Source organism: Pelophylax lessonae (genome assembly GCF_965119305.1).
Source record: "Pelophylax lessonae genome assembly, chromosome: 2".
NCBI classification, from domain to species: Eukaryota; Metazoa; Chordata; class Amphibia; order Anura; family Ranidae; genus Pelophylax; species Pelophylax lessonae.
In genome coordinates, this window is record NC_138769.1 from 445,560,216 (window position 1) to 445,572,837 (window position 12,622).

At 44.2% G+C, this 12,622-nt stretch overlaps 1 protein-coding gene across 1 annotated transcript in view; it reads left to right on the top strand.

Annotated features, from left to right (window-relative positions):
• Window positions 1-500, top strand: part of LOC309547127 (interleukin-18 receptor 1-like) — a 38,223-nt gene extending 37,723 nt beyond the window's left edge. Inside the window, exon 10 of the mRNA XM_082246915.1 lies at window positions 120-500. Coding sequence (XP_082103041.1) covers window positions 120-463 — 344 coding nt within the window. The 3' untranslated portion in view covers window positions 464-500. The remainder of the gene's footprint in view (window positions 1-119) is intronic.
• Window positions 501-12,622: the final 12,122 nt, after the last annotated feature.

Below are 12,622 nucleotides of genomic sequence, written 5' to 3' on the forward strand. Positions count from 1 at the left end.
TTCAAAATAAAAAAGGTTTGGTCTTTTTAGTAGTTTAGAACTAAGTTATAAAGACATAAGCTGTTGTTTAGCATTTATTTATTTTCAACATTTACTTTCTTTTTTTAACCCCAATACAGCTATGGTCGATGACATGAATGCATTTCTGGAGAAGAGCAGGCGATTAATCATTGTTTTCAGCAAAAACTATGCCACTGATAAAGTCATGTATGAGCTGGAAAGTGGCTTGCATAAAGCAATGGTGGAACGGAATATTAAAGTTATTTTGATTGAGTTCACACCTCTAAGTGATCAAAGTTTTATACCAGAATCGTTGCAGTTGCTCAAGAAAGGAAACAGAGTTAAATGGAAAGGAGAGAAGTCTCAACCTCTGAATTCTAGATTTTGGAAAAAAATCCAGTACCTAATGCCAGCAAAGCCAGCATTGTCAAAAAGTGATTTTCATAGACTGGACAAAATATAGGGTTCAAGAAATGACAAAAATATAATCTGATTTTTCCACACAGAGGAAGTGTAAAGAGACATGCCACACAAAATAAGTTTGTCCGTGACAGTCAAGGCTAAGGTTGTAATTTATAGACCATAGTGCAAGAAATAATCCATGACCCTGACATTACCCTTATTACCTCATACCCTCATACATTCACTTTCAACAACAACAGCAGTTCACCAACACCCATAGCTGCCCAGTAACCTAATTCAGAACTAGCACATGCAGTACCTCATGACTAGTGATGAGCCGAACACCCCTGGTTCGGTTTGCACCAGAACACAGCGAACAGAGGAAAAGTTTGTTCACACAAATGAACCCCATTGAAGTCTATGGGACTCGAACCTTCATTTTGAAGGCTTAAATGAAAGTTAAAAAAAGTGTATGGGGGTCCAGGTCCTGACCTGGGGAACATGTAGCAATAAAAAAAAAAACGTTTTTAAAAACGATCGTTTTTAACCACCTCCCACCCGGGCCACAGTACATATACGGCCGGGTGGGAGTCTCGTCCTTCTGAATGGACGTTCCGGAACGTCCTTCAGAAGGAGAGAGATCGCGCCGCCGCGGGCACGCGCAGCGGCGCGATCTCGATGTGCCTGTGTCCCTAGGACACAGAGCAGCAAGCCTCGGCAGGAGGGCCCTGTGATTGGCCCTCCTGATCACATGACGGCTGTGACCAATCACAGCCGTCATGTAATGTCAATACAGCCGTTGTAACGGCTTCGATCTCTTCTCCTCCTGACAGATCCTGTCAGTGAGGAGAAGAGAAGAGGATCAATTCTGCAGCTGGGGTGATCAGTGAGTATTTCTAATTACTCACTGATCACAGGGGGGGTCTGTGCTGGTAATCAGATGATTGATTACCAGTGCAGCCCTGGGGGGAGGGGATGCCACTAGAGCCACCAGGGATGCCCACCCATGACCACCAGGGATGCCCACCATGGCCACCAGGGATGGCAAACAGGGCTCAGAGAGCCTGCCAGTGGTGCCCCCCTATCAGTGCTGCCCACCAATGCCATCTATCAGTGCTGCCCACCAGTGCCCGTTATTGCCATCTATCAGTGCCGCCCACCAGTGCCCATTATTGCCCACCAGTGCTGCCTATCAGTGCCCATCAGTGCCCCCCATCAGTGCCGATCAGTGCCGCCCATCAGTGCCACCCATCAGTGCCGCCTATCAGTGCCCATCAGTGCCGACGATCAGTGCCCATCAGTGCTGCCTATCAGTGCCCATCAGCGCTGCCTATCAGTGCCCACCAGCGCTGCATATCAGTGCTATCTATCAGTGCCACATATCAGTGCCCATCAGTGCTGCATATCAGTGCTACCTATCAGTGCCCATCAGTGCTGCATATCAGTGCCACCCCATCAGTGCCACCCCATCAGTGCCACCCCATCAGTGTCTCCTCATCAGTGCCTGTCAGTGCGGTGTCATCAGTGCTCATCAGTGCAGGAAAAAACGTATCTATTTACAAAATTTTATAACCTAAACAAAAATTTTTTTTTTTTTTTCAAACTTTTCGGCCTTTTTTTATTTGTGCACCAAAAAAGAAAAAACCTGGCAGTGATCAAATACCACCAAAAGAAATCTCTATTTGTGGGGAAAAAATGACATAAATTTGGTTTAGGTACAGTGTTGCATGACCGCGCAATTGTCATTCAAAATGCAACAGCGCTAAAAGCTGAAAATTGGTCTGGGAAGGAAGGGGGTTTAAGTGCCCTGTATTGAGGTGGTTAAAGGAGCACTGATTTACTGATTTTAATGAGGCTTAAAGTGAAACTATAAAAATGAAAAATTCCTTCAAATATCGTGCCTTGGGCGTCCCCAGAATGTGCCTGTAAAGTAAATCTCTATGATGTATGTAGCCTGCTGCAGCTATACTGACATTTCTAAAGCAAAAAATGTCATATACAAATATACATACAAATTTCAAATCACATGTACTTGTCATACAGGTGCAGAAAAATTGGGCCTTGCTTGTTGATGGTGCCTGAACATCGTAACCCCTCGCAGTTACTCATGCTGGGTGCAGGAACGGGCCCTGCTGCTAAAAAATCCATAAAAATATGAAATCGCATGTACTTGTCATACAGGTGCCAAAAATTGGGCTTTTGGTATTGCTGGTGCCTGAACACCTTAACCAACCCCTCACAGTTACTCTTGCTTGGTGCAGGAATGGGACCTGCTGGTAAGAATGCCATGCAAATTTGAAATTGCATGTGCTATACAAGTGCCAAAAATTGGGCCTTTGTGGAAGGTGGTGCCTGAACACCGTAACCAAGGCCTCGTAGTTACTCTTGCTTGGTGCAGGAATGGAACCTGCTGGTAAGAATTCCATGCAAATTTGAAATCGCATATGCTATACAAGTGCCAAAAATTGGGCCTTTGTGGAAGGTGGTGCCTGAACACCGTAACCAAGGCCTCGCAGTTACTGTTGCTTGGTGCAGGAATGGGACCTGCTGGTAAGAATGCCATGCAAATTTGAAATTGCATGTGCTATACAAGTGCCAAAAATTGGGCCTTTGTGGAAGGTGGTGCCTGAACACCGTAACCAAGGCCTCGCAGTTACTCTTGCTTGGTGCAGGAATGGGACCTGCTGGTAAGAATTCCATGCAAATTTGAAATCGCATGTGCTATACAAGTGCCAAAAACTGGGCCTTTGCTGTATGTGGTCCCTGAACACCGTAACCAAGGCCTCACAGTTACTCTTGCTTGGTGCAGGAATGGGACCTGCTGGTAAGAATGTCATTCAAATTTGACATTGCATGTGCTATACAAGTGGCAAAAATTGGGCCTTTGCCGTATATGGTGCCTGAACACCATAACCAAGGCCTCGCAGTTACTCTTGCTTGGTGCAGGAATGGGACCTGCTGGTAAGAATGCCATGCAAATTTGAAATCGCATGTGCAATACAAGTGCCAAAAATTGGGCCTTTGCCATATGTGGTGCCTGAACACAGTAACCAAGGCCTCCCAGTTACTCTTGCTTGGTGCAGAAATGGGACCTGCTGGTAAGAATGCCATGCAAATTTGAAATTGCATGTGCTATACAAGTGCCAAAAATTGGGCCTTTGTGGAAGGTGGTGCCTGAACACTGTAACCCCAAACAGTTAGCAGGGCACAGGGACAGGGCCTGCTGTTAAAAGTGACATACGACATTTAAATTGTATGCACCTGTCATACAAGTGCTGAAAAATTAGGCCTTGGGGGTTGGTAGTGACCTAAACCAAAAACATTGTTGGAATCTAGCAGAATCAAGGTAGAGGAATAGAGGTAGAGGATAGGCAGCACATGCAGTCTTCAAGGGATGGTAGACCCCTAGCAATCAGGGGCCTGATAGCTCTTGTTGATCCAGGACTGGTTCATTTTGATGAAAGTCAGCTGATCAACCAAGTCTGTGGACAGACGCACTCTTTTGTCCGTCACAAAACCTCCAGAAGCACTGAACGTCCGTTCGGAAAGCACGTTGGAAGCAGGACAAGCCAGTAGCTTTATTGCATATTGAGCAGGTTCTGGCCAGTGGTCCATCCTCAAGACCCAGTAAGCCAGTGGATGGGCAGTTGGAAAGGTATCCAAGTCTGCTCTTGCACCTAGATAATCATGCACCATATGATGGAGACGCTGGTGATGGTTGCTTAAACCTAACAGCCCTGGGTGCTGCTGAGGACAATATAACTGTTTAAAGGCAGCCAACCGTCTTCTCCGCCACTCCTCCTTTAGCTGAACGATGCCTCAGAAACATGTCCGGAGAATGTTGACCTCCCAGTGTCTGGAAAGGCGGTACACAATTTTTTTTCAAGGCCTCCTCAAGATGGTTCATCCTCTGCTCCCTCTGCAAAGGCAGGATGAGCTCTGCAACTTTACCCTTGTAACGTGGATCAAGAAGGGTTGCCAACCAGTAATTATCCCTCTCCTTGATAGCACGAATCCTCGGGTCCTTTCACAGGCTTTGCAGAATCAGGGAGCCCATGCAACCTAAGTTGGAGGAGGCATGAGCTTCTGAGTCCTCTGGGTCACTAAGGATGACATTGTCAGCAGGAGCAACCTCTCCCCAACCACGTACAACTCCTGGGGTTTCTGGGAAATCCAAACCATCCCTTGAAGACTGCTGTATCCTATCCTCTTCCTCTGCATGCATGCTGCTGAAATCCTCATCCTCCTCCTCATCTTCCTCCTGTGTGTTTTGTGCCCCTGCAGGAATGATATCTGCATAAAGGGGGCCTTGTGAGGAAAGGAAGTCATCCTCATTCTACCGCTGTTCTGCCTCAAGTGCCCTGTCCATGATTCCACACAGTGTGTGCCCCAGCAGGTAGACTAGCGGGATAGTGTCCCTGATGCATGCATCGTCCCGGCTCACCATTCGAGTGGCCTCCTCAAATGGTGACAGGACGATGCATGCATCCTTAATCAAAAGCCACTGGTGTGGCGAAAGCTCCCCTGACCCTGTCCTTGCGCCATACTCACACAGGTACTCATTGATGGCCCACTGCTGCATGTGCAGCTGCTGCAGCATTGCCAACGTTGAGTTCCACCTGGTGGGCATGTTACAAATGAGGCGGTTGGCGGGCAGGTTGAATTCCCGTTGAATGTCAGATAAGCGAGCACTGGCATTGAACGAATGGCGGAAATGGCCACAGACTTTCCTGGCCTGCCTCAGGAGATCTTGGAAGCCCGGGTATCTGCTCAAGAAACGCTGCACCACCAGATTCAGAACATGTGCCAAGCATGGAACATGTGTCAAGTGTCCCTGTCGGAGGGCGGAGAGAAGGTTGGTGCTATTATCGCATACAACCATTCCTGGTTCAAGCTGTCGTGGCGTCAACCATGTCTGAGCCTGCCCTTGCAGGGCTGACAGAATCTCTGCACCGGTGTGACTCCAATCCCCTAGATAGACCAACTGAAGCACAGCATGGCATCTTTTAGCCTGACTGCTTGCGTAGTCCCTTGAACGCTTAGGGAGCACTGCTGATGCAGAGGAGAATGCTGTGCAGAAGAGGACATGGAGGAAGAGGAGGAGGAAGTGGTGGTGGAGTAGCCAGATGTGGCAGAACCAGCACCAGATTTTTGGAGGCATGGTGGCAAAACAAGCTGCAAGACCAAACCCTGTCCTACATCCTTCCTAGCTGCCGGCAGAGTTACCCAGTGCACCGTGAAAGAAATGTAACGTCCCTGTCCATGCCTGCTGGACCAAGAGTCAGCAGTAATGTGCACCTGCCTCCTGACCACTTTGTCCAATGAGGCCAAAACACTACCTTTCACATGACGGTAGAGAGCCGGAATGGCCTTACGCGAAAAGTAATGCTTTTTTGGGACCTGCCACTGTGGTGCAGCACATTCCACAAATTTGCAAAAGGGAGCCAAGTCTACCAGCTGAAAAGGCAGCAACTGTAATGCTAGCAATTTGGCCAAGCTAGCATTAAGACGCTGAGCATGTGGATGGCTGGGACAGTATTTCTTTCTACGGTTCAAATACTGGGGTAGTGAAATCTGCCTGCTGCTCATATCAAGCGGTGGTGTACTGCTAGCAGATTGGGTGCAACTCATTGCTATACCATCATCCCTCTCAATGCTGGTATTTGAGAAGGCATGAGGTATAGTAGGGTTAGAGATCGCAAATGAGGAGCAAGGTGATGTATGCTTGTTTTGATCTGGTGCCTCTTTCAGGTGCTGTTGCCAACGGACTGCATGGCAGGAAGTCATATGCCTTGTCAAGCATGTGGTGCCCAAGCGGCTGGTGTTCTGGCCGCTTTTGATCCGCTTTAGACAGATGCTGCAAACAGCAATGCTGCGGTCTACTGCACAGGTGCTGAAAAAAGCCCACACTAATGAACTTTTTGCAGTCCGTGGGGATTTTGCAGCACCCTGCACCTGTGAAGCTCTGTTCTCTGACGCAATCGGTTGGCTACTGCTAGGCCGGCCCATGGAGCACATCCTGCCTCATTGCAGTTGTGCGTCCTCCTCATCCTCCCCCTCCTCCTCTATCCTGTCAGGCACCCAAGTACGGTCAGTGACCTCATCATCCACTCCCTGCTCGTCACTGGAGCAAACTTGACAATATGCTTCAGCTGTGGCAACATGACTGCTGGTCTCTTGTCCGTCATGTTATTCCCTTCATCAACCTGAGAAACAACATCACAGCTTTCAAATTGCTGTGCATCCTCCAGGAGCATGTCACTGACACTATGATCGAATAGTTCAGGTGACTCCTCCGTGCATGATGGTGGGGCAACTGAAGGAGTAGCTGTGGAGAAGGAGCCTGTGGAACGGTTGCTTTGGCAGCTGCGTTGGAAGGAAAACTACTGGGAGCGTGGGTGTCAGAGGAAGAGGAGGATGAGGATGGCTTATTGATCCACTCCACCAACTCTTCCACATGTTGTGGATGAATAGCACTGGCAGCACTGGAAATAAAGGACGGGCGTGCCCCGCATGCACAGGATGCACTATGTTGATTGTGACCACCACATTTCACAATCGACACAGAGGCTGCTTGACCTCTTTTAGTGGCCTGTGAGTGTCGGCCTCTCCTTGTCAGCCTTTCGGACATTTTGTTGATACAGATCAATACAGGGTATAAGCAACTGACCAATAGATACTCAATGACCGAATATGATGTAATTGATAGCCCTATAGATGAGCTGTGGTGGTTATAGATGTAGGCAACTGACCGATTATCAATACCCTCACTGATATCTGATGGAATCTATAATTCTATAGATGGATGATCTGTGATCCCTATAGATAAATCCACAACTGAGCGAAGGTTACTGTGGCTGATATCTGTAGTGATCTCTATTCACACAGGTATGTGACCCCTATGGATAAAACAACAACTGAGCGCAAAGCTTACTGTGGCTGATATCTGTAGTGATATCTATTCACACATGTATGTGACCCCTATAGATAAATCCACAACTGAACAAAGGTTACTGTGGCTGATATCTGTAGTGATCTCTATTCACACAGGTATGTGACCGCTATAGATAAATCCACAACTGAGCAAAGGTTACTGTGGCTGATATCTGCAGTGATGTCTATTCCCACAGCTATGTGACCCCTATAGAAAAAAACAAACTGAGCGCAAAGGTTACTGTGGCTGATATCTGCAGTGATGTCTATTCCCACAGCTATGTGACCCCCTATAGAAAAAAAACACAACTGAGCGCAAAGGTTACTGTGGCTGATATCTGTAGTGATCCTTATTCCCATAGCTATGTGACCCCTATAGAAAAAAAACCCAACTGAGCAAAGGTTACTGTGGCTGATATCTGCAGTGATGTCTATTCCCACAGCTATGTGACCCCTATAGAAAAAAACACAACTGAGAGCAAAGGTTACTGTGGCTGATATCTGCAGTGATCTCTATTCACAGAGGTATGTGACACCTATAGATAAATCCACAACTGAGCAAAGGTTACTGTGGCTGATATCTGCAGTGATCTCTATTCACAGAGGTATGTGACACCTATAGATAAATCCACAACTGAGCACAGGTTACTGTGGCTGATATCTGCAGTGATGTCTATTCCCACAGCTATGTGACACCTATAGAAAAAAACAAACTGAGCGCAAAGGTTACTGTGGCTGATATCTGCAGTGATGTCTATTCCCACAGCTATGTGACCCCCTATAGAAAAAAAACACAACTGAGCGCAAAGGTTACTGTGGCTGATATCTGTAGTGATCCTTATTCCCATAGCTATGTGACCCCTATAGAAAAAAAACACAACTGAGCAAAGGTTACTGTGGCTGATATCTGCAGTGATGTCTATTCCCACAGCTATGTGACCCCTATAGAAAAAAACACAACTGAGCGCAAAGGTTACTGTGGCTGATATCTGCAGTGATCCTTATTCCTGCAGCTATGTGACACCTACAAAAAAAAAACACAACTAAGCGCAAAGGTTACTGTGGCTGATATCTGCAGTGATCTCTATTCACAGAGGTATGTGACACCTATAGATAAATCCACGACTGAGCAAAGGTTACTGTGGCTGATATCTGCAGTGATCTCTATTCACAGAGGTATGTGACACCTATAGATAAATCCACAACTGAGCAAATGTTACTGTGGCTGATATCTGCAGTGATGTCTATTCCCACAGCTATGTGACCCCTATAGAAAAAAACATAACTGAGCAAAAGTTAATGTGGCTGATATCCGCAGTGATGTCTATTCCCACAGTGATGTGACCCCTATAGAAAAAAACACAACTGAGCGCAAAGGTTACTGTGGCTGATATCTGCAGTGATCTCTATTCCCACAGCTATGTGACCCCTATAGAAAAAAACCCACAACTGAGCAAAGGTTACTGTGGCAGATATCTGCAGTGATGTCTATAAAGATTTTATAATGTTGCAGAAATTGACCGATGAAAAATACTGGTACTGATATCTGATGTAAAGAAATCAATCTATCTCTACCTCACACAGGAACCTTGGCCCTCCCTACACTGTCTGATATGATGTAAATAAATCAATCTATCTCTACCTTACACAGGAACCTTGGCCCTCCCTACACTGTCTGATATGATGTAAAGAAATCAAACTATACCTACCTCACACAGGAACCTTGGCCCTCCCTACACTGTCTGATATGGTGTAAAGAAATCAATCTATCCCTACCTTACACAGGATACTTGGCCCTCCCTACATTGTCTGATATGATGTAAAGAAATCAATCTATCCCTACCTCACACAGAAACCATGGTCCTCCCTACACTGCTATAAATGTCTCTCTGCACTGTCTGACTCCAGAAAAACAACTACTCTCTCCCTGCCTGAATTGCGTGCCTGTCCCTGTCTGATCGCTGCACAATGACACTACATGCTGCTTCTGCGCGAGCAGCCCTTTATGTAGTGTGGGGCGTGTACTTGGCCCCTGAGCCATGATTGGATAAAGGCAGCCTGCTTTTAGTCCAATCATGGCAGAGATCATTTGATTGGCCAAAGCATGGGGTCAGGGTGCATGCTTTGGCCAATCATATAATGTACTGCGTGTGCAGTGCATTATGGGATACTTGAATTTCCCGCAAAGAAGCACATTTGTTCTTCATTCGACGAACGATTGAATTGACAATGTTCGAGTCGAATGTAGCCTCGACTCGAAATCGAAGCTCATCCATACTCACGACGATTATGGACCCCATGTACCTCTTCCTGGGTTTAAAACTTGAGCCCCTAAGGCCTTTCTTCTACATTTTAATACACTTATAATCTCACAGTACATTTTTTATTCTTTCATAATGTTTTAGATAAAATCTTTCAACTGTTCATTAGGGAGGACAATTTGCATGCATGTAACACCTTTTGAAACAATTTTTTACTTGAACAGAAATTGTAGATAGAAATATTAAAAACCTCCAATGACCTGCTGTTTTCAGGTATCCTTGGCTTGGCTTATAAAATAACCAATAATAAAATGGTAACCTCTCTCTGCGGCACCTGGAAAGTGACAATACTGTCAGTAAACTTGCCTAATTCTCGGGCAGGCAGTCATCATACTCTACTAGGAAACAATGTTGTGGATATACCGTAAATTGTCAAGAAAAAGTAGTGGACCAGGAAACTAACTTTTAACTTTCATTTTCCAGCACATTACTCTTTGTTTTCAGCATCTCACAACAATCTGCATTTGGAGCATGCAGATGCTTTAAGCAACAGTTCTGTGGTTGAAATGTATCCAAACAAGTACTCACTGTGGCACCACATGGGGCAGACAGAATGCTGTTTGCAACTAAAGAAACCGTGGCTTTGGTTGCAAAAAGACTCAAAAATAAATCCTGACATATTTGCACCAAAAGCACAAGTGAGCTGTTTATGTGAGATGATTTTGGCTTGGTTTTTGAATGAGCCATGTCCTTATTTTGCAGCACAACTTCTTTTTCAAACGCATTTGTGTATACTGTGAAAAATGTTTGCTTTATAGGTAAAGTTGATCTAGGGAATATCTGATCAGCCTCTCGGGGGATCAGGAAGGAATGTTTTCCTCTACTGGAGCAAATTGTATCTTGCTGTTTTTTTTTTTTTTTTTTGCCTTCCTCTGGATCAACTGTGGGTATAGGATTATGTATAAAAGATTGTAATTTTTTTTTCACTTTTATTGGTTGAAGTAGATGAACTTGTGTCTTTTTCCAACCAAACTAACTATGCATTTATGTAGCTATGTAAAATAATTCAGCTCTGAACTAAGTTTTTTTTTTTATGTAAGTTTTTTTTTTATTATGATCTACTGAGGTAAAATAATATTAGTTATGTAACTTGCAGTATGATGATATGATGTATATCAAACATGCTTTCCATTTTTTCATGATATTTTGCTTATTATTATTTAAATAATGTAAATTATGTAAAAAAAATGAATTTATTTTTTACAAACCTCCGTTAGCAGCTCCTCCCTGCTTTCCATCTCAGGCGGCACAATGATTTGATGAGAGTGGACCAAATGTAAAATCCCTTCCCTGCCATGGGACAAGTCCGCATAGACTAAGCCGGTCCAGCCTGCAACATAAGGCCAGTGTCTGGGGAGCCGATTTTTCATCCCCTAGCACTTACGGCCTGAACTGTCGGTCACCCGCCTTGGCGATCTACCTGTCAGGAGTCTATTACTTATTGTTAAAGTCTGTAAAGTATGTTGTGGAAGATGTATCTCTGTCCATATTCCTGATGAAGCAAATTCGGCTCTAGCAGCCCGCGAAACGCGTCGAATATTGTTCGCCTCTCTGAGATCACCTTTACATGCTATGTATTATATATGTGCATATACAATGCTGTCTGTGTCCATGTTGGATTTTTTATGACTCTTTGTAATAAATTATTGGATTTTATTATTTTTGCTTGCCTTCATTACTATTGAATTCACTCCTACAAAGTCCCATAACTTTACAAAACACTGATTGGATATTGGGACCAGTCATTTTGTCTTTCCAATGATTTTTATTAAACCTCCAGTGTTTGTTTCAATGTCTTACTGTATTTAGCAGTCATTTATGGTTAACATGTAACATGCAGCACAAGTATCAATGCAAGCTAATGAAAAAAAGCACAACTGTGCACAGTATGTTTCAGTTCTGTCCCAAAGGAGAAGTGGGCACACACATACATATCTCTCAGAAGGACAGGTGAAGCATAAGGATGCACAGCAAGCTTACTAATCTTCAGCAGCTTTACCAGTTTAGCAAGTACTGCATTTAATATAGTAATCTTTGCAAAACGTGTATAAAATAACATTAAAAGCAACTGTAGTGCAGAAAATGATTATATAAACAAATCACATTTATCTTTGCACTCACATACTGTAAAACAGAAGACATCACGTGCATCTATAGGTTATATTCTTATACAATAATGATAAAGAAACACACAATAAGAATACAGCAATGGCAAATCCACACCTTCTGGATGACAATCATATGTGTGCCCATCTATCCTTTGAAGAAGGTATTATGACAAAATGGTAAGATTGAAAGTTACCATACACAACATTTTTTTTTTTTTTTTTAGATATTTAGAGGTTTATATTTAAATGCCTTAGTAAATGTGTTATTTTATCTATAGAAACAGATCTAGGGAGCCCTCAACTCGAAACATCTGTGCTAAAGTCTTTAATTGCTACAAGGTGATAACAGATAAGAACAACGAAAGCATTTCGGCCAAAGGCCTAAAGGGCCATACACACTATAAGATTTTCTGAAGACTTTTTCCTTCAGACTTACCAAAACCATATAATATGAGGTCAAACCTAAATACTTTCAATTTGTTTGCAATCTGGCAGGCCCTTGCACTACATAGAAAAGGTAAATCTGAAGGAAAAAGTCTTCATATAGTTACATATAGTTACATAGTTACATAGTAGGTGAGGTTGAATAAAGACAACAGTCCATCCAGTTCAACTTGTGTAGGTGTGTGTGGCTGTAATCATCTCACATAGCCCTGAATGTTCTGATCCTTGAGATGTACGTCTAAGAGTCTTTTGAAAGCCACCATACTACCCGCAGAGACCACCTCTTGTGGTAGAGAATTCAACAATCTTGTAGCCCTAACAGTAAAGAACCCCCCACGTTGCCTGAGGTTAAAACGCTTCTCCTCTAATCGCATTGTAGGCCCTAGAGTCCTCATGCAATCCCTTTGACTGAAC